This window comes from Betta splendens, chromosome 22 (assembly GCF_900634795.4).
Source record: "Betta splendens chromosome 22, fBetSpl5.4, whole genome shotgun sequence".
Classification (NCBI taxonomy): Eukaryota; Metazoa; Chordata; class Actinopteri; order Anabantiformes; family Osphronemidae; genus Betta; species Betta splendens.
Window position 1 is genome coordinate 16,296,027 of NC_040900.2, and position 22,856 is coordinate 16,318,882.

Sequence of the window (22,856 nt, forward strand, 5' to 3'; positions counted from 1 at the left end):
TGAATGTTAATAAACACAAAAGAACAGGTGAAACAAATCAAACCAGTAATAGGGAGGACACTAAAGAAAACAAAACAAGAGCGCCTCTAGCGGTGTGAAGGGCTGATTGTGACATAGAAATCTTTTGAGCAGCATCACAGCAGGCTTCTGGGACAGCATATGTTGGCCTGTAACTGAGACAAATGTTTTGTAAACTATATGATACTACACATATAATATATTACATATTAATGACAGTCATTTGCCTGCTACTGTCTCATATTTTCACAAGTAATACTTTAATAAGCATCTTTTCAGTGACAGATGCAAAGTTGCAATCACAGAGTTTTTTTAGTTGTATTCAGATAAAGTAAAGAAATGCTAATGTTTACTGTATGCTGTGTAGTCTAAGCAACCTTTTGTAAACAAGGTCACCATAGGAACTCTGGCTAACAGCCAAATTCAGACTTAATTTGTTAAGAAGTGTGCAGAATTTATATTATCATACATTATATGATTTCCTGAAAAATCACTTAACATGTATTTTACTAGTGCTAATATTCTACCATCGCCCTTCAGTGTGTAATGCTTTATAACATGGCTCCCTCCAGTGGCTCCTCTCTGCTACAAGGGGAGTTGGACATTCCATAGTTTACATGAAGTAGCATCTGGAAGGCTTTAAAGCAAAAGGGAGAAGAGAAGAAGGGAGAGGAGGAGACTGAGGAGTCTGCTGAGTGTGGGGACTTTCAATAGTTTGAGCATAAGGAAATGCAGGACAAATATATACATTAAACAGTCTCCACATAAAAACATTACTACAATAAGAGAATCAACACTAGACAAAAAAAGCATCTTTGTAGAGACATAATCTTTAAGAAGATATGTCATAGACAAAAAAAAGGCAGGGGAAGTCTGACCTACAGTAAGTGTTCGGCCTCTTCCTGCTTGACGTTCACCTCAGGAAGTAGCGGCTAAAACCGAGGGCAGGACTGAAACAAAGACACATATTTTCCCTTTGCCTTTTAGATTCTCCTTATTCAATCTTGCACTGATCAACAAGCGGTAAAAAAGGAGAGGGGCGGGGTTTTCAATGGAACTCAGAGAGACAGAGTGGGCAATCGAGCAGCCAATCTTTGGAAATATAATGGAAGCAACCGTTGATTCTCAGGACATTAGGTGAGTTTGTGAAGGATCTGTGAAAGTATACTGTAGCTAAGTGAAAAATTCAATGTAGGCGGCGTAATCTGTTGGGGAATAAAAAAAGTTATAACTGCTTTGAAGGGGAGGGAGACTTTGGGTTGAAAGTCAGACACCCAGAAGAGGAAAAACAGATGTTGATGACTCATTGACTAATATATAGGTCACGAGCTTCTCACAGTTCTTGGGATATCCTGATTTTATGTTGCCTTAAACATTTTAAAAACACAGTTAACATACACATTAATTACTAGATTAAGACCTACTGAAGTATCTTTGACTTGACTTATCTTTTGAGTAAAAGTGAGCACTTGAAGAAAAGGCAGATCAGATTCCTTAGATTCTAAGTTATGAAGAAAACTGAAATCATGTTTGGTTATTTAATTCACATTGGCATAAGCTTGATGTCTGATTATTCTTTGGCCACTGAAGTATGTCATGTCAAAATGAGTTTGCTTTTGAATACCTTTGTTAAAGCTGGTGGAAATGAGTGACAGTTACTGTGCTAATGCTTTCCAACCTCTCAAACTAGGGGTCAGTTTGTGTAGATCTTATGGCATTTACATTTATTCACATAATCATCATTCATAATTTGTTTTTTTGTTTGAAACATTGTAATAGTGGTGTAGTATTCATTAAATCACAAGGTAATAGTGGTAATAGTGCATCATAGTTGTAACAATAGACGTAATATGTTAGTAATAACAAGGTTATCAGGTAACATTTTTAAACCTGGTTGCTCCATGTTAAAAACGTTTTAGACGGCTAATATGGCACTGATTAAATTATCACGATACTTACTTTAGATGATCACTTTTACATCACTATTCACTACATTCACTATTACATAATTTATCTTTAACACCCCAGATAGCATAAAATAATGTAGAAATCGATAGTTTGGAGAACTTCCTTGAGCTTTTACAGTTTGGTGTCTAAATTCTGAGGAGTTTGTTCTCCCACAGTCTGAATTCATACATATTACTGTAGGTTGGCTGGTGTAAATAGAGAGGTGGTGGTTGTCTTTGTCGATATTGTGATGCTGTGCTGGACTGCTGTTTTGTCCAGGGTGTACTGCACCTTTTGCCCAATTGACAGCTGAGAAAGTCTCCACCATGCCTGCAGCATAGAGGTTGAGTAATTGAGTAAATGTGAGGGCATGATCTTAGTGAAAAAAATGTTGTCAAAAAATATGATCAAGATTGCAGGAGTTAAAATTCACTGTTCTGGCTCAAAGGGCACAAGCAATAATTTACAGCAATCACTTTGTGATGCACAACACAAAGCAGAATCTAGTTTAAATTGTATTCAACGTTAAAGTACATTCAGAAAACAGGAAGTAAGTACTATGAACAAAACTGGTAGCCGGAAGCCAGTGCATCAAAGCTAAAATTAGATGTGGTGAATCACACTGTAAGCAACTTCTCTTTCCGATACAGGACTAAAGGTATGGTGCACAGGTTGCACCAAAATGGCTTAGAAATTGGTACAAATACTGTAAAAGTTAAAAAAAATCAGCTTTTCACTGACAGCACAATGAAAACGGCACACAACCAGCCTTCAATGTCAAAAAATATTTGTAATGTTGATACAACATTTAAACATGTTTAAATTTTTATTGCTAGCGTTTAATGCTCTAACGTTGTCTGCAAGCAAATAACGTTGCCCCATCAACGTTGATTCACCTTTCAAAATCAAAATCAATCCAATGGTTATTCAACCATAATTATGATGTTGATGATTCAACGTTGAAATTTCTGCTGAAATAAAAGTGAATGATTGTCATATAAAAGCAAAACATTTGTATATTGAATTTATTAATTTTGTGTCATTTATCTTGGGAATTCTTCCCTGAAATGTAAACAATTACATAATATACACACATACACACAAATGTAGCAATCACAAACTACTATTATTTGGGGTGGCAATGGCTCAAGAGGTAGAGCAGTCACCCATGAATCACAGGACAAGTGGAACAATTATGTGCTCAGCTTAAACTGACTAGCAGGTCTGCCACCAGTGAATGGTGTGAATGTGTGTTCAAATGTATGAATAAGAACACAACTTCGGATGTTGTCACCCATAACAAATGGGCTGATCAGAACTTATCAGCCCATTCGTATGGGCTCTGCTCTACCTACTCGCTAACAGCTAGCAGCTAACTAAGTTGCTACGTTCAGTGGCTTCGGACGTGTCCTAAGCCAGTGTTCAGTGTCCTAGTCAAAGGGGACAAGTCCAGATCTGTTGACCATATGCTTGTTTCAGAGAGGAAACTGAAGGTCAGACTAAATCTAAGCACTCTCCACACATTATCCGTCTTACATTTTGCAATTTTATCTTTACAGCCACACAAGCCCAGTGTCAGGAATACTCAGTACTCCATCCATCCATTCATCTTCTCCCTTATCTCCACCTTCCCTTTCCTCCCACCCTCCATCCAGGCCATGTCGACCCAAACATCCACCGAAGACCTCTTATCTTCCCTCTCGACCTCCTCTACCTACATCTGCTCCATTGTTACTTTCTCCTCCTGTATCTAAACCTCCTGCCCACATCCCCACCAAATCTGCTCCTCTCTTAGTTTCTCCTCCTCTCCCTTCTAACCCTCCTTCTCTGGCTCTTCCAACTACTCTCTCTCCTACTATGGTATCTATTTCTCCTCTACTTTCTCTTCAGGCAAGTGTCTCCCATGATCTTTCTCCAACATCTACTCCTGCTGCTCTTCCTCTTTCACTATCTTCTACAGCATCATTTGCCTCCTCCTCCCTGCTTCCTCCACCCCTCCCTGTCATGCCACCATTCTCCTCATCTCCTCCATTGCTAAGTCCCATAGATTGCCTGCTTGGAACCACTTCAGTATGGCAGCCCAAAGGACTTAGCCTACACCAAATTAATATAATATTGGAGAAGGAGAACGCTGGGGTGAGACACACGCACACACACGCGCACACACACACACACACACACACACACACACACACACACACACACACACACACACACACACACACACACACACACACACACACACACACACACACACACACACAGAGCCGGTGATTTGTCAGTAATGCATAATTTTTTTATTAAAAAAAACAACTTAAAACCTCTTTGCATCATCTGCTCGGGCGGCATTTGTTTTATATATTAATATGAGATACACACATTTATTATTCCTACTAACATCTAAATTAAAACAGGAGGACACACCTTTAATTTGCCTTTTACCCAGTACCCAGCTTAGTTTCAGAATTAGTCAGTGACATCTCATCTAAGCTGTTGAACATTTACTAGCATTAATCATCCTTTGTTTCATGCTATAAGGACTTTTTTAATAATTGTAAATATTTTATTTCTGTTGTTCCAGATATTGTATGTTTGTCTAGTTTAACATGTTACTGTCACATACTTGTCCTCCTTTCTCACATTAACTACTCATGTTGACATTTGCAGGTGTTTGTCGTTCACACAGAGGACTATAGTATGACTGTGTCAGTACGCCTCCCTGATGAGCATAAGGCACCACTTGTACACAGTGTGATGGTCAAACAACACAAGACATGTATGTGTTTGTGCACCCTCTGACTTTTAGGGGCTACAGTCAACAAAATAGAGGCTTTCCATGCATAATCGCAAATTTGAACAGTTAGTGATTGAGTCATGTTTTTGTCTCAGTTGTCCATTTAGATGGTTCCTCTCTGGTCTTTGATGACATCTTCAAACTGATCTCCTTCTACTGTGTCAGCAGGTAGATGTGCATTTAGTTTTTAAGTATTGTAATTACAATCATGTGCAAAATTTAGTACGTTGGCATAGACAGAAGTTCAAGGTGACTGAATGACTATAAGGGGTCATGGTCCTGTGGCTGCAAAGCAAGCTCAAATCATCACCTTACCACCATGCTTCACAATGATGTATGAGGTGTTTCTGCTGAAACGGGGTTTTGGCTTCACAAAACAACTTTGCTGTAACTACTCTGTAGTTACAAAAAATTCAGAAAAGTCAGTTACTAAATTTTGCACATGACTATTCTGTATACTGACTTGAAAGTTTATTATAAATGGCTGGAACGAATATAGCCCAATACCATACAGCAATAAATCTTCTTGTCATAGTATTTTACACACCTAATTACTATCTAATAGTGGTAATTTAAAATACACAATGACAGTGCAAAGCAAACTAAATTACCATTTCTCCTAATAAAGTATCAACTTCATAAAGTGAGATTTAGTACAGCTAGGATCAAATAAAGTGTCAACTAAGTGTATTATATAAGTATTATATATGCACGATGTACAGCACTACTACATGTGCACAGTAAATTATTAAATACTATGCATACACAACTTTAGTATGCTGTGCATGAAGCCTTTATCAAAGTATGTATCAATACATTTACTTACAAGATATACATACTGGCCACTTATATGTTGTAAAGATCTGTAAGAAATGTGATATTTCTAATATATGATCATTATAGAGGTCAATAGGTAGTGGTATCAGACTGGAATGCATTATTAGTATTATTATTTTATTTATTCTGGCATTCATTGTGGACAAGCAATGTAAGAATTTCATTGTACAGGGAAACCTGTACATATGACAATAAACGCTTGAACTTATTAGGAGATGGTTTTAATGTTTTAACCCCCTCATTCATTTTAAATATGGTGACCTAAACACAAGAACAGAATCTTTGCAATAAAGCAAAGTGCAAACTATGACCTCAGCAATCACCATAAACTAGAATTATCTTATCTTTAGTAGAATTACTTTCTGACAGACCACCCTTAAAAACTGAGAAATAAATAATTTAGTAATAAAGTAATAATAAATTAAATAATAAAGTAATTTTAAATTACTTGAGAGTACACATGCATACCTAGTACTTTATTATATAGGTATACTCACTGAGTACTTTGATCAGTGAGTGTTGAAACACATACACACATACACAGTCAGGGCAAAGGCAGGTTGTACTCAAAATACACAGTATATGTAATGCTGGTCATATGAATCTACCAATTAGGGACATCCTGGCTGTTACACTGATGCTACCTTTGGCCATTGCCACGGCAACTAAGCGGGAGGAACTGGAGACCATCTCTGCTATGGGTGCAGGTAGATAAATCTACATTAAAGATAGTACACCGAATGTGGGTCACAGCAAAAGGTAGGATACAGTAAAAAGAGAGTAAAATTATAAAATTAAGTTTAATGAATCAGAGTACTTTGCAGAAATTGATAAAGGTTAATGTAAATATGTAAATCAATGTGATAACAAAAAACTAAATTCTATGGCAAACTATGGCAAACATAGTATTACTGTAGTGTAGTACAGAGATAAGAAATTCTTATTTATTGCAAGCACTAATGTCCAGCACATATTGTGTAGGCAGTATAATGTATTTATGAATGAATATATAGTATAATATATTTTATTTCTATATTATTTAGCATATCCTATTACATTTTACCATTTTAGATAAAGGCAAAACAATTTGACATCTTGCTGATTAGCATAGCTCTCTATGACGACTACAGTAAATAATCAGCAAAAGGTATAAAGCTCACTTACACATTCTATCGAATGTGGTTAATTTGGGTATCACTTGTAGAACAGACAGATAGACTTTCTATATGTGCCTGTTAGTTGTGTGGCAATCTCACTTCAACTGCAAGAATCAGGTCTATTAAATGCACCTAAATAAAAATCTGTCCCTATCTTAACCCACAGACCTTAACCTTTTTAAATGTATTCTAATCAAATTGCTTAGTACAGTCAATTTACACTGGCTAAAGCTTCTGCATATACTTAAGCCACATCATATAAGGCTTATGTCATTATTATTGTTCTCAGTATTTAGAAAGTGAATGATGCGCAAGTGCTGTTTTAAAAGGTCACCATTAAATATCGGAGTTCAGCAACAAAATAACAACAATGTGCAATGTGAGACTGAAAAACTACCAATCAATTACAATGAATCTAGTTACAGAGCACAGCACATCTTGATTAACACTCAGTGTGTGTTGCAGATTTTTGGACATCTGATCTCAACCAGAAGGTAAAAAAACAGGACCAAGATTTGGATCAATGTTACAATACATCATATTGGTATATCAACCCAGTCCCAGTAGAAATGTGCTCTGACATTGACCCCAACATGTCTTCTACCTGCACACATGGGGTCACCAATCAAAAGAGTACATCCTCCCCACAAAATGGAGAAACTCCACAGACGGTTGCTCCAGAGGTCAAAGGTCAGATTCAGAACAAGCCAGACAAAGAGATGAAATACAAACGCCCACCACCCCGACCTCCCAGCTTGGGTTCTAGTTCTGGGACAACCCTTCTCTTCTTGGCTCCTTCCTTAAATCAACCTTCATCTTCTATAACTAAAGCAACTGAGAAAAAAGAGGATGAAAAAGGAGTAGGGGCGAAAGAGAATAGGAAGGTAATGTTAACATCACCTTCATCAAGGCCTCCCGTTTTCCTGCAGAGCAGAACTGCTCCCCCTCTGCCTCCTGCTCCACTTTGTTGCACTTCACGCAGAAAGAGCACCGTCACGGAGGTAGGAGAAGATACGGGAAGAGAGAAGGAACAAAATCCTGCAAAGAAAACACAAAAATTGGGGGGAGGAGAGAAGGGAGAGGCGAAAACAGGAAATAAAGCAAGTCATGGTGAGTTGGTGGAGCAAGACAACAGCCACCAGCAACAAGAGGAGGAGGAGGGAAAAGCGGACAGAAAAAAGAAAGGGGAGAAGAAGGAGGAAAAGGTTGCAATAAAAAAAGAGGAGGAACAAATATCCGCAAAACAATCTCGTCCAGTTCCACCACCAAGAAAGAGACCACCAGAAACACCTGTGTGCCCCAGTCAGAATAAAGGATTAGCCAAAAGCCCCCCTTCTTCCTCACAAATGGGCTGGCCAGATGTGTCATTGTATTCTCCACAGGGGGGTGCTGCAATAGGAACTGATGCAGACTCCTGTTCTACTAGCAGCACAGAAGAAGAAGCAGAGTCACTTCAGGAACAGGAGCAAAACCACAAGTAGGTTTGAATTTTCAATTTGCTGAGGCCCACCCTTTAATTCTGTCTTTCCAAAGCTGCCAATTCTTGTATAATAAATATATTGTGTTTACAATAGGTTTGTATAGCAAGCATGTAAAAATAAATAACAAGTATAAAATACACTACATGATAAAATTAAAAAAATGTTCATCATATACAAATCAACCTACACGGCTATCAGTTACATTGCTTTATTGCAGAGTGTAGATTATTTAGTCATTTTAGTATGGATGGATTTAGATTGTTTAGTGATGACGAGCAGGTCAGTCAGTTTAGTGGATGATCTCTGGATAGTAATGCAAAAACATATAATTCAAACATTTATTTAGGATTACTGTAGTTATTTGGTGTAAGTGGCATATTGAGGTGTAACCAGAATTTAGCACAGACTTTGTTTTCAAGAAACTGTGATAATTTAGTTGCATGTACTGTGAATCACACTGAGAGAAGGAAGGGTTGCAAATGTTGAAAATGTTCTTTAAAAATGTCTTAAACATACGTGTTTTTTGATTCTTAGGGTCAAGGTTACTTAGGAAAGCAACAATAAACACAATACTTGCCACACCCTATTACACAGGGCTAGAAGCTACTCACAGAAACCACCAAATACCAGTGAATTTGAAATCCAGGGTTTATTGTACACAATACTTTGGATTGGCAAACCTATCAATTACTCAAACATGGGAAAAACCCATACCTAATGACAGTGGCAGTAAGTGTCCTAGTGGACTAGTGTAATGGTAAGTAAAACTGCAGATCACTGTCGTGCCAGAAAACAATACGTAAATAACAGAAATTCACTGGAGCTTCCAGGAGGTAATAAGTAATGAAAACAGAGAACATCAATACATGAAACAAGAAACCAATATATCAGTCAAGGTGTCAGGTTTTGGTTTTGTTTCCAGTTTTATTTTGAAAGGTCTGAGTTTTCATCCATGTTGTCATGTTCTAGTTCCTGTTGTATTTTTATAGACTTCCTGTTTCTCCCAGATCACCATGCACACCTGTCAATAATTTAGCAATCAGTCTTCTGTATTTAACCACCAGTACTTACCATAGCCAGCTGCCTGATTGTTAAGTTTCCGTACCACTTTCCAGCGTTTCCAGTCTAGTCACCTTGTGCAAGATCATGTTTGTTTTCTGACCGCCGATTCCTGCCTGTCCCTTGACTGTACCTTCGCCTGGATGTATTTGGCTCTATCATGTATGACCTGGACTGTTTGTGACAACGATTACTGGAATAAACCCTGATTTTCTCACCACCTACCTTGTGTTCTGGCACTGTGCATGTGGGTCCGCTCTCTGCCGCATCCTGACAGAACAATCAGACTTGGACCCAGCCAGTGCCCAGCCTTCACCCAGGTCAGTGACCATTTTTGTTTTTCTTTTTCCTGTCTGTTCGGCTCCGTGCACAAACCTCTCACCGGAGTAATGGAATTTTTTTGCCCGAGTTTACCAGAGGATATTCGCGAGGACCTCGAAAGGCTGGCCAGAGAATACGCGGAAGCGTCCAGTCTTCCTGCCCGGCTCTGCATAGTCAAACTAGGCATCGAAATACTAGAGGACGAGTTTTGGTGGCGTGAGTACCCCGGAGTGAAGGCGTTCTTTGACAGGCTCCGGCTAATGCGGAGGGACTTGGCACGCTCCCTACACGCATCGTCTGTTCGTGTCGCTGCCGCTGTTACTGTCGCCGCTCCGGCGGTTCAAGCTTCCATTCCTGTCGCCGTTCCGATGGTTCAAGCTCCCGTTCCTGTTGCCGCTCCGGCGGTTCAATCTCCCGTTCCTGATGCCGCTCCGGCAGTTCAAGCTCTTGTTCCGGTCGCCGTTCCGGCAGTTCAAGCCCCCGTTCCTGTCGCCGTTTCGTCTGCTCTAGCCCAAGCTCCGGACTCCGCTGTCTCTGTTCGCCACGCGGACCCAGCCACGGAAACCCAGCCCGTGCCGCTCCCAGCGCTTCAATCGACAGTCAGTCATAGGCGCTCCGGACGACGTCGGCGGGGGCACGGTTCCAAGGTCCAGGGCCCAGAGGCCTCGGTCGCTGTGTCCGAACCGCTCTCTTCCCCGGCAGAGGATCTCTCCGGCCCGCTGGATGACTGTCCCACCGCCATAGCAGGCATCCCGGACAGCGTCGTTTAGCAGATCCGCCTCCACTGTACTCCTCCGGTTGCATTCCTTTTCGCCCACCTTATGAACACCGCTGATTCGACAGCTGACCAGGGCACAAGGGAATATCTGTTTGAGGAGGCAGCCGCTCTTGTCCTGAGGGAATCTGCCCTGCGTGAGGCCCTGGAACTCCCAGGCCTGCAGCCAGCAGCCACATCAGTTCCTGCGCCCCTGTCAGGTCAGTCATGTAAAGCTCAGATCCCAGATCAGCCATGTCAAGCTCAGACCCCAGATCAGCCATGTCACGCTCAGGTTTCAGATCAGCCATGTCACACTCGAGCTCCAGTCCAGTCTTGTCATATTCAGGTTCCAGTTCAGCCTTGTCACATTCACGTTCCAGTCCAGCCTTGTCACATTCAGGTTCCAGTCCAGCCTTGTCATGTTCAGGTTCCAGTCCAGTCTTGTCGCGCTCAGGTTCCAGTCCAGTCGTGTCGCACCCAGGCTCCAGTCCAGTCTTGTCGCGCTCAGGCTCCAGTCCAGTCTTGTCGCGCTCAGGCTCCAGTCCAGTCTTGTCACGCTCAGGCTCCAGTCCAGTCTTGTCACGCTCAGGCTCCAGCCCAGCCATGTCACGTGCAGGCTGCAGTCCAGACCTGTCACGCTCAGGATCTAGTCCAGCCGTGTCACGCTTAGGATCCAGCCTTGTCCCAGCCAGGTGACAAAACACGTTGGTCAAGTGCAGCCCTTGCCCAGTCAGGCACAGTGTCTACTCCGTCGAGCTTTACAGTCGCAAGCAGCACTGTCGGCTCCAGAGAGGAGGCCGCAAGCAGCACTGTCGGACGCCATCCCAGTTTTAGTTGGCTCCAGTGAGGACGCCATCCCAGTTTCAGTTGGCTCCAGAGAGGACCTCATCCCAGTTTCTGTTGGCTCCAGAGAGGACACCATCCTAGTTTCTGTTGGCTCCAGAGAGGACGCCATCCCAGTTTCTGACGGCTCCAGAGAGGACGCCGTTCTTGTTCCTGTCGGCTCCAGTGAGTGAGCCATTCTTGTTCCTGTCGGCTCCAGTTAGGAAGCCGTTCCCTTTCCCGTCGGCCTCCAGGAGGAGGTCGTTCCAGCTTCGGTGCCCGTCGGCCTCCAGGAGGAGGTCGTTCCAGCTTTGGTTCCTGTCGGCCTCCAGGAGGAGGTTTTTCCAGCTTCGGTTCCTGTCGGCCTCCAGGAGGAGGGGAAGCAGAGTGAAACAGAGAGACTGCTGTATCATAGAAGTGCAGTAGTAAGACAGACTAGTACTCGACAGGTTACCAAAGCAGAGTTAAATAAACATGTTGATGACCCGAAATAGTCCACAGCTGGTCAGGGCAGAAAAAAAACTGGTGAATGATGGCAGCTTGCCGGTCCATATCCACCTAGGGCTTGGGGAGCTAAGCTGTGACAAAACTCTCCCAGAATCTGCATTTTAACAATTGTCATTTACACATTCCCATAAAAATGATGAGTAGATGCAATCCAAAACAGCAAAACATACAGTTTCCCTCTCTGCCATTAAATCCTTTTCACTATCTTATCTGTCAGTCCACACAGAGAAACACCCCCTCTCAAACTTACTATGAACTATATTTAGACTTCCTAATCAACCAAATTATAAACATGACCTCCCTACAACACCTGGGCATGCTCTTGATGAGGTCGTGGATGGTCTCCTGAGCGATCTCCTCCCACACCTGGACCAAAGCATCTTCCACCTTCTGGACAGTGGTGCAACATGGCGTTGGTGGATGGAGTGAGACATGATGTCCCAGATGTGCTCAATTAGATTCAGGTCTGGGGAACAAACGGGCCAGTCTGTAGCATCAATGCCTTCGTCTTGTAGGAACCTTTGACACATACAGCAAGCCTTTAACTGTAATTAATTACATTTGACAGCAACAGTGGAGAGGAAAAGCTCCCTCTCTAACGAGTAAGAAGCCTGCTGCAGAACCAGGATGGATGTAGGTAGCCATTTGCCACAGCTTGCATTGATGTGCCATCCTGGATGAGCTACAGACTCCGTCCCATGCTACCACTTGAATAAAAGCACAGCCAGCATTCAAAAGTGACCAAAACATCAGCCAGAAAGCATACAGTAGGAACTGAACAGAAGTGGTCTGTGGTCCCTACCTGCAGAACCACTCCTTTATTGGCGGTGTCTTGCTAACTACCTATAATTTCCACCTGTTGTCTATTCTATTTGCACAACAGCATGTGAAATTGATTGTCAATCAGAGTTGCTTCCTAAGTGTGCAGTTTGATTTTACAGAAGAGTGATTGACAGAGTTACATTGTTTAAGTATTCCATTTTTTGGGGCAGCGTATGTTTTGGGTGGAGACTCTAGCAAGCACAGGGAGAACATGCAAACTTTACACAAAAAGGTACCTGGTGACCCTGAAATTTAACCCAGGAGCGTCTTGCTATAAGGCAAAGTGCTAACCATCAAAACACAACAACACTTATGTTAACAAAAGAAAAAGGTACAAAATAGGTAGAAAAGGGTATAAAAACTGACAAATCACTTGACAAAGCCATGACAACTTAAAAACAGTGTTAGGCCCATCTTGCCTTCAAGGAATGAGCATTAGATTTTTTTTTTTTTGTATTTCCTTTCAGTCGTCCTACAGAAAGCCACAAAGCAGCAATGAAGAGAACTTCCACCACTGTTATGTTGGACCGAGCCCGCTATCGACTGTCCACTGTCCTCACTGGCCTTATCAGCCATGATCGTCGTCTCACACAGCGCATCGTGGAAATGGCCAGGGCTCCTACAAGCTACATTGGTAATCTGGTGGGTATGGCAAGCACACACTCACGCTATTTTTGTCTGGGTAACAATAATCAACTAATACAATCAAATCAATCAATCAATAATCAAATAAAAATGAACTGAATGAAATTATAGCTTTTATATTTTGTATTTAGGTAAAGGAGCACCGTGCTTTCACCCTGGAGACCATGTCAAACCACTTAACCTCTACAGAACTGTTACAGGAGATCAGACAAATGATGACTCAACTCAGAAGTTACCTGTTGCAGAGTGCAGAGCTACAAGCCTTGTTGGAGCCACAGCATCAGTATTCACAAGACAAAATAGGTAATTGTTTAACCAGCTAAAGCTTGTTCAGGTTTTGTTACAATTCCAATTACTATTTAAATATAAGAAACATCTGTAACACTTATGAATGTGTGTGCTGTATCTATGCAGAGAACATAGTAGAAGCTGCAATGTGTAAAAGTGTACTGAAGCCACTAAGGGAACCGATTTACCAGAGTCTGGAGAAACTGCACACAGCCAATGGCAGCCTCAAACAACTGGCCCAAAACCAGGTTGGGAACTTGAAAATATTATTTAGTTATTACAAACATTACAGTTGTACTATATGTATTATGTATAGCTAATACTATAGAACAGTTATATTTATATCAGCAGCAGTAGCACTATTGATGGTTTGTATTTCAGTCTGTTGTTCTAGGCAGTACAACGACAGCATTAGGTATAACCACAGCTGTCCCCGAGGCCTCTGCAATGGAAAAGATCAGCATCAAACTCAACAACCTTCATCTGGAGTATTCTCCTCAGAAAAAAATTGAGCTGCTGTTAAAAGCCTGCAAGATCATTTATGATGCGATGTCTGTGAGCTGTCCAGGTAAGAACTCAGCCCTCACCTCTAAACACAGATTCAGTTTGGGAAAGGTTATCATACATTGTGTATGTGTGTTTAGGGCGGGCCTATGGTGCTGATGACTTCCTTCCTGTAATGATGTATGTCCTAGCTAGATCCAATCTGTCTGCCTTGCAGCTGGATGTTGAATATATGATGGAGTTGATGGACCCCTCGCTAACACTAGGTGAAGGTACTGTACACACAAATACAGTTATTGAAAGCCAAAAACAATGACTGCTGATACAAAGTATTCACCACATATTTGTTGGTGGTAAATTAAGTACTGCACTCCATTTAAAGTATAAACGTATGAGCTCAAAAACTACAAAAAAAACATTGATGCACTATTATGTTCATTAATGTAATATTGTAGCTGGAAAAAGGTTACTTGGTGTAATCTAAACATAAAATGACAATACTTAGAATAATACACTATTACAATCAAAATATCTCAACCATTCTATTTAAGTGATCACACTTCTTCTTTCTGTGTGTTATTTACATTGCTCATCATACCTTGACATGTGTTTCTTTGCAGGTTCCTATTATCTGACCACCACCTATGGGGCTCTGGAGCACATTAAAACCTTTGACCAGCAGAGGTCAGCAACACGGCAGCTCAGCAGAGAGGTTCAAGACTCTATCCACCGATGGGAAAGACGACGCACACTCAACAAAGAGTCCATGTCCCAAGGATCTGTTCGGGTAAATGTACATAAGTATTGTAATGTCCAGCCAGCACACTGTGTAGGGGGTGGGAGGTGTTGTCTAAGATAGAGAGGAGTTTGACCAGCATCCTCCTCTCAGCTACAGCATGTAGGGGGCCCAGCTCCATCCCCAGAACAGAGCCAGCACTCCTAGTCAGTTTGTCCAGTCTGTTACTGTCTGCTACAATTATGCTGCTGCCCCAGCACAGGGGCACATTCAATGTTAATGCAGATGATACTCAGCTATATAGGTCTTTGAATTTTGACTAATTGATCTGTTTCATTTGGTTTCAAAGTTGTTTAAAAGACATAAAATCCTGGATGTCCAAAACTTCCCCTCAACTAAATTCAGATAAAACTGAAATTCGTATCTTGGGCCTAAAAATCAGAGAGACATTATTGAGTCAGATAGCCACCCTGTATGGCATAACATTACTGTAGCTTCAGATTCTACTGCAAGGAACCTTGGTGTCATCTTTGACCAGGATCTCTCATACACTCATACACATCATACATTAACATGTCATGTCTTGGTCATAGTTCCGGTTTTAGTTTTGAAGGACTTCCTGTTTCACTTAGACAACAGCTGCTCTCATGCAATCACCGGTCCACGTCAGACACACCTGCCAGTAATCAAATAATCAAGCTCCAGTATTTAAGCTCCAGATCACACACCAGTCACTTGCCGGATTACTGCGTGTACTGTAAGAATTCTGGTGGCGTGAGTACCCCGGAGTGCAAGTGCTCTTCGAGAGACTCCAGTTGATGCGGAGGGATCGCCTGCCCGCATCTCCGCAGCTGCTCCTGTCGCCGTTCCGTCGGCTCAAGCTCACGTTCCTTACGCTGCTCCATTGACTCGAGCTCACGTTCCTGTCGCCGCTCCGTCGGCTTCAGCTTAAGTTGTCATGGCAAGAAACAGAAACTCATTCCACGCCAGTCACGGAGACTCAGCTCGTTGTCACGACGTTGGCGGGGGCATGGTTCCAAGGTCCAGTGCCAGAGACCTCGATCGCTGCGACCGAACTGCCGTCTTCTCTGGCAGAGGATCTCTCTGGTTCTCCAGACGACTATCCCACATTCATCGCAGGCATTCCAGACAGCGTCCACCAGTGGATCTGTCTCCACTGTACTCCTCCAGTCGTGTTCCTTTTCGCGCACTTTCTGAACACAGCCGATTCAACATATGAAGAGAGCAAGAGGGAGTACCTTTTCCAGAAAGCGGTCGCTCTCATCATGAGAGAACCTGCACGGCGTGAGGCCCTGGTACTCTCGAAGCTGCAGTCAGCAGCTGCTTCAGTTCCTGCGTCTCAGCCTGTTTCAGTTCCTGCGTCTCAGTCTGCAGCCATCACTGCCCTGATCTTAGAGCAGACATCTTGCCACGCTCAGGCTCCAGCTCAGTCACGTCACGCTCAAGCTCCAGCTCAGCCATGTCTTGCTCAAGCTCCAGTCTCGCCCCAGCCCGGTGGCACAACACGCCGGTTAAGTCCAGTCCTAGCCCAGTCGGGCCCGGCTTCTGCCCCATCAAGCTCAGCGGCTGCACGCAGACCTGCCAGCTCCAGAGACAAGGCCGCATGCAGCCCTGTTGGTCCGGTAGCAGTGGCCAACTCTGTCCCCGTCGGCCCTGAGGAAGCAGCTGTGTCGCCCTCCGCTGGTCCTGGAGAGGTCAGTCTGATCCTTGTCGTCCCGGAGGAGGCCGTTCCTGCCCTATTTCCTGTCGGCCCTGAAGGGACCGTTCCTGCCCCAATCCCTGTCGGCCCTGAAGTGACCGTTCCTGCCCTTGTCAGCCCTGAAGAGGGGAGGTCGTTCCTGCCTCAGGCCCTGTCGGCCTCCAAGGGGAGGTCGTTCTTGCCTCAGGTCCTGTCGGCCTCCAAGGGGGGTCGTTCCTGACTCAGCTCCTGTCGGCCTCCAAGGGGAGGTCGTTCTTGCCTCAGGTCCTGTCGACCTCCAAAGGGGAGGTTGTTCTTGCCTCAGGTCCTGTCAGCCTCCAAGGGGAGGTCGTTCCTGCCTCAGTTCCTGTCTGCCTTCAAGGGGGGTCGTTCCTGTTGGCCTCCAAGGGGGATCGTTCCTGTTCCTTCGTCTTCACGTCCGTCCTCGTTGATGGTTCTGGTTCCGGTGTCTCGTCGGTCCTCATCTCTGGTCCTGGCTCCAGCGCCACGTCTGCCTACTGTCATATCTTTGTCATAGTTCCGGTTTTATTTTGAAGGACTTCCTGTTTCACTCAGACCACAGCTGCTCTCATGCAATCACCGGTCCATGTCAGACACACTTGCCAGTAATCAAGCTCCAGTATTTAAGCTTTAGATCACACACACCAGTCACTTGCCAGATTGTTGCGTGTACTCACCACTTTCCAGCATTGTCGTATAGCTTACCTTGTTCCTGATCCTGTTCTGAACCTTGTACTCCTGACTCCTGCCTGCTCCTTGCCTGTACTTCAGCTGTGGAAACCCGGTAATGTACCTGACTGTTCTGACCTAAAGAAACGCTGATCCTTACCTGTACTGCTGCCATGATTATCTGTTGTCGACCTTGCCTGTCCCTCGATTTGGATCAGCCTGCTCCTTTTGTACTGACGCTGAAAGCTCACCTGTGTATGACCCTACTTGCCTTGACCACGATTGTGCCAATAAAGAACCAGCTAAAATACTAACTTGTCCGTGCAGTGCATGTGGGTCCTACATCTGCGTAATCCTGACTTTAACCAAATCTCTAGAACTGCCTACTTTCACCTTAGAAATATAGCTAAAATCAGAAGCATCCTCTCTCAGAGCGATACAGAGAAACTGATTCATGCATTTGTTACCTCTAGGCTGGACTACTGTAACTGCTTACTCATAGGATGTCCTATCAGCTCCTTAAAAAGCCTCCAGCTAACTCAAAATGCTGTAGCCAGAGTTCTGACAGGACTTAGGAGAGAGATCACATTTCTCCTACATTAGCTTCTCTGCACTGGCTGCCTGTAAAATGTAGGATAGAATTTAAAACTCTCCTACTCACCTACAAAGTACTCAATGATAAAGCTCCTTCTTATCTTAAAGACCTCATCGTTCCTTATGCCCCCAGCAGAACACCTCGTTCTCAGATTGCTGGGCTACTTGTGGTTCCTAGAGTCTTTAAATGTAGAATGGGAGGCAGTGCCTTCAGCTACCAGGCTCCTCTTCTGTGGAACCAGAGCCCTGTTCAGGTTTGAGAAGCTGACACACTCGCCACTTTTAAGATCAGGCTTAAAACCTTCCTTTTTGATAAAGCTTATAGTTAGAGATGGTTTAGGTCGCTGGCAATGACTCTTAGTCACAGGAACCATCTCTTAGTTAAGCTGCAATAGACATACTGTAGACTGCTGGGGGACTTAATATATACACTGAGCTCCTCTGTTTCCTTCTACCTCTTCTGTCCAATAACCTCCCATCATTGTTCCATGTTAAACGGACCTTGTCTCTTTCTCTCCAGTAGTTGTGCTTCTACCCCGCTCTCCCTCTCCCCCACTCTGTCCTCACCTACAGGTATCATCGGACTCGGAGCTATGTGTCTGTGATGGGCAGCTGTGGATCCAACCATCCTACATGTGTCCAGTACCTGGTCCAACCATCCTGCCTGTGCGCTGTGGTTGCTTGTTGTTGTTGCTGTGCTTTTCTCTCTCTCTATCCCCTCATTCCAACCGGTCAAGGCAGATGGCCGCCCACATCCAGCCTGGTTCTGCTGGAGGTTTCTTCCTCTTTAGAGAGGGAGCTTTTCCTCTCCACTGTTGCTGTCAAATAAAAGGCTTGCTCTATGTGGGATCTGTTGGGTTTAGTTGTGTAAGGTCTTAAACCTTACTTTGTGCCTTGAGATAACTTTGTTGTGATTTGGCACTATATAAAAAAATTGAATCTGTCCACCTTTTAACAGTTTTAATGGTGACAGGCTGCTTTTGAACCAGAGGTGTGTATTGTGGCAGCAGTGATCTGACCTTCCCTTAGATCTATCTTTAGGTTTAACTGCGGACATTTTCATTTGAGCTCAGTTATATATTCTTTAGAGAAAACAGGAACGTTACTTTTGCATTTAAAGTACATGGTTCAACAAAAGGTTGCCCTGCTCTTCACCCCAAGACAGAGTGAAGATGACAGGAAACCTGAGCAGAACTGTCCTTCTGTCCAATGCAGAAATCTGAAAGCTGGTATACTACATACATGCTCAAACATAGGTATGCACAAAATGAATTATTACCAGAAACTCACACATAAACGTCATGACTACATAAAATGATTAGTATTTTAAAATACAACATTATAAATTTAGAATATAAAATTTCCCATGCAAGGGGCATTGAGGATCAGTCCAGTCATATGCTACGCTTAAATACAACATAGTTAGAACACTCACTCACTATTTTAGTTGCTTATTCATCACAAGGGTTGTAAGGACTGTGCACATGCTGGCGTGGAATAAAGTATGTTAGACACTCCTAAGGACAATTTAGATTCCCCAATTTCATGTGTACTAAACCACTAAACCCTTCCCCAGTATGCTTGTAATACACAATTAATAAACATACTTAACGCTGTTCCTACAGTATGTACTGTATGGGTAAAATCAGACAGAAAGTGGAAGGTCAAATCTGTCACACTTAACACGAGCACACAGAAACAAGCTGGCATGTGTATGTCCAATATTTTATGCTGTAAAAAGTATGTAACATCTCTTTGTTCTTTAGGACTTTCTCACAGTGTGTTGTCCTGACATTGAAGCCAATCCAAAAACCCTGGGTGTGCTCCCTAATACAACCATCCAACAGTTGTCTGAGCAGTGCACTACACGCTTTGAACAAAGTGAAGGTCTGAAAAACTGCACAAGGATATTTATGCCATACTATATACTATACATTCATTTTCACCAATCAGTCATTAGCATTTCCTTGTTGTACACTTATTTGATTAAAACTGTTTAAACTAATTACACATTTAGAAAACGTGGCCATCCACTTTTTCATAATACTGCAAAGATTAAATACAGAGAGCTGAAGTAAGGATGTAGTGAGCCTAGTTTGACATAAGCATTTGATTTACTTTTGGGGACAAGAGATGAAGTAACCTGACAATGTTCATAACTGACACATCTGTACAATCTCCAGGTAATATCCATTTATTTTGTTTCTTTCACTCTGCCAGAATCCTACACACTTAGTGTGTATATAGATGGTCTCCACCAGCCCCTGGCCCCTACAGAGTTGGCCCTCAGTGTGAAGAATAGCTGCCAACCTGGAACCTACTGCTTTGTCTACCACCCAATAGGACAGTCCAACAACAAACCTAGTCGCACCTGCCCCAGTGACCCACCCCCAGCTCCACCTGCAGAAAACCTAATCACAGCCAACACACGTCCTGTAGCGCCAGAGGCAGAAGAGGAGATTCTGATCGAGTTGTAATGGCACAGATCAGCATGCAGTTTTTCAAACCACAAAACAAGAAGAAGAAGAATGTTTAATCTTGGACTAAAATGTCTGGTTGAGATTGAAATGCAAAGCATATAGACTAGTGCATTCTCAATTTCTGAACAGATGCAACAAGTCTATCAAATTTACTTGACCTCAAGTCTCTAACTGGTTTGTTTCCATGTGCATTTCAAAAGACAGCAGAGGCTAACAAGAGGCTCCAAAGAGACTTTTTTTGTCACATCAAGGGTTCTCCAACTCCGAGGACTGGATGAAAGCATAGGACTTTATATAATCCATAATATAATAATGCACATACAGTAACTGCTCATATTCATACTGTATATACTCTGTAGTACTTGATGGTACTCTCTGTGACACTCCAGACATTCGCTCTAAACATGTGTAGACTGTATGTTACTAATTATCTGCTTTAGATTTATAGTGATATAACACTATAATCTACTATATTACAGAAATTCATTGTCGATATTACTACCAGTATTATTTTGTGATAAATAATTCCTGTTATTTTAAATGAATGAAGCAGCAACATCATAGCAACTATATTTGATAATATTTTCATTTTACTTACCAAATTCCAGTTAAGGTTGAAGACATTTCATTCCACATTTGTTTTGTTTTTTTATATTGTATGTTACCTATTGTACTGTGGGTCAATCTGTAGGGTAGTAACCAGAGTTGGTGGTCTGACTTTCAGTTCTGCCTGATTCCTAATTAAAACACACAACTTTGAATCTTACAGTAGATTCTTAAAATGTGTGGGCACAAACGTTTCCCCAAATGGTAAAATATATTTTGCTCTATTTTAGTTCATATATTTTAGCCATTGTAATCAACTACTGTATATGCTGATCGAAGGAAATACTACAAATAGAGAATAATGGGTTACTGTAGGCGTCAGGTTTTATGGTAATGTTTTATGGGGGGCAAAATAATTACAAAAAAAACTAACAAATCCTTTTTGCATATGTATTCCTATGACTCAGTCAATGTAGAATTTATAAAATTACACCTTAGTATTTTTCTGTAGATTAATAGTGGATTCTGACAGAAAGATTACTTATTATACTGGAGAGGAAACAGTGACATGCAGTCAGGGGATGATTATGATAAAAAAAAAATTCCACTGTGCACTGATGTGTTATAAATGTATTTTCTGTCAACATTCACTCACTATTTTAGCTGCTTATTCCTCGTAAGGGTTGTAAGGACTGTGCACGCATGCTGGAGTGGGATATGCTAGACACTCTTAAGGACAATTCAGATTCCCCAATTTTATGTGTACCAAACCACTAAACCCTTCCCTGGTATGCTTATAATACACAATTAATAAACATACTTAACGCTGTTCCTATGTGCTGTATGGGTAAAATTAGACAGTAAGTGGAAAGTCAAAGTCAGACTAAACACTACCACACAAACAAGCTGGCATGTGTATGTCCAATATTTTATGCTGTAAAAAACATTTTTTTTCATGTGTATTCTTTAGGACTTTCTCACAGTGTGTTGTCCTGACATTGAAGCCAATCCAAAAACCCTGGGTGTGTTACCCAATTCAACCATCCAACAGCTGTCTGAGCAGTGCACTACACTTGAACAAAGTGAAGGTCTGAAAAACTGCACAAGGATAGTTACACCATACTATACATTCATTTTCACCAATCAGTCATTAGCCTTTCCTTGTTGTACACTTATTTGATTAAAACTGTTTAAACTAATTACACATTTAGATAATGTGACCATCCATTATAATACTGCAAAGATTAAATACAGAGAGCTGAAGTAAGGATGTAGTGAGCATAGTTTGACATAAACATTTGACTTACTTTTGGGGACAAGAGATCAAGTACCTGACAATGTTAATAACGGACACATCTGTACTATCTCCAGGTAATATCCATGATTCTTATTTCTGTTTCACAGCTTGTCACCAATTTAATGTTTGCAGAATACAGATACTTTCTACAACCTGCCTAATGTGTGTGTGTGTGTGCGTGTGCTATAATTACTACCTTTGGTTGTGCAAATACTGCAAAAGAAAACTCATTAGGTGAGCTAACAGTTGTTTGTTCTGCCATCCTTTAACATGGAATCGTCACTCTGTAGTAAGACAACAAATGATTTTTCAATTTTACAAAAAATAACTGAACAACGCTAAGTAAAAAAAAAACAATAAAGTCCTTGAAAAGTAAATTTTGATCTTGATCTCATCTCAAAATAGAAAAAATACACCCCTCTCATTTTTTATATCTGAGCAAACACACAAACTCCTTGAGCAATCCCTTGGACCTCTGTGAGCGACATCAGACGTGTATAATATGGTCATGCCAACATTGCATCCATCTAACTTGCTGGGTTTATTAATGTCAGATTACAGCATTTACACTTCTGTTTGAATACCAAATACAATAAAATGTAAACTAAATGTAAAGTGGTAAGGTGGGGGATCAAACCTTCTCCTTTAAAGGTCAACACTCTACAACCTGAGGTCTTTGAAACTTAAAAAAAAAGATTATATATTTGATTAACCACTTCTTCCAAACTTCACCTTTTTATTTAATTATAGGAGTTTCCATCGTCCAGTCACACTCTGGGTTTGACAAAATAATTTTCAAATATGTGCAATTTCATTGTTACTGATACCACTTTACTTTATACGACACACACGTGG

The 22,856-nt window shown here is 42.0% G+C and overlaps 2 protein-coding genes across 12 annotated transcripts in view; one reads left to right on the top strand and one right to left on the bottom strand.

Annotated features, from left to right (window-relative positions):
* Window positions 1-7,792, bottom strand: part of LOC114848352 (uncharacterized) — a 103,491-nt gene extending 95,699 nt beyond the window's left edge. Inside the window, exon 1 of the mRNA XM_029138777.3 lies at window positions 7,654-7,792. The gene's annotated coding sequence lies outside the window, so the exon portion shown is untranslated. The remainder of the gene's footprint in view (window positions 1-7,653) is intronic.
* Window positions 636-22,157, top strand: rin3 (Ras and Rab interactor 3). Of its 11 annotated transcripts, none has more exons than XR_003784426.2 (15): window positions 636-1,155; window positions 3,525-4,101; window positions 4,633-4,741; window positions 4,855-4,927; window positions 6,212-6,303; window positions 7,219-8,230; window positions 12,990-13,164; window positions 13,299-13,470; window positions 13,582-13,703; window positions 13,837-14,023; window positions 14,100-14,231; window positions 14,580-14,746; window positions 18,844-18,934; window positions 19,445-19,565; window positions 19,899-20,037. XR_003784426.2 is itself a non-coding variant. In XM_041069227.2 (15 exons), the coding sequence occupies exons 1-15, from the start codon at window positions 1,070-1,072 to the stop codon at window positions 20,153-20,155; spliced, it is 3,144 nt and encodes a 1,047-aa protein (XP_040925161.1). In that variant the 5' UTR covers window positions 637-1,069; the 3' UTR covers window positions 20,156-22,157. The 11 variants fall into 11 exon arrangements, 8 of the variants coding, with proteins under 8 accessions (XP_028994615.1, XP_028994616.1, XP_028994618.1 ...); XM_041069227.2 differs by lacking the exon at window positions 18,844-18,934 and having other exon boundaries at window positions 637-1,155; window positions 7,219-7,247; window positions 7,386-8,230; window positions 19,899-22,157; XM_055505851.1 differs by lacking the exon at window positions 18,844-18,934 and having other exon boundaries at window positions 638-1,155; window positions 7,219-7,247; window positions 8,136-8,230; window positions 19,899-22,157.
* The last annotated feature ends 699 nt before the right edge of the window (window positions 22,158-22,856 follow it).

Bases quoted from the DNA above. Each gene is read 5' to 3' on its own strand.
- rin3 (XM_029138781.2), top strand. From the start codon at position 1,070: ATGGAACTCAGAGAGACAGAGTGGGCAATCGAGCAGCCAATCTTTGGA. The intron at 13,165-13,298 runs GTGGGTATGGCA...TTTTGTATTTAG, and splicing joins CAAGCTACATTGGTAATCTG to GTAAAGGAGCACCGTGCTTT. The intron at 14,024-14,099 runs GTAAGAACTCAG...ATGTGTGTTTAG, and splicing joins GATGTCTGTGAGCTGTCCAG to GGCGGGCCTATGGTGCTGAT.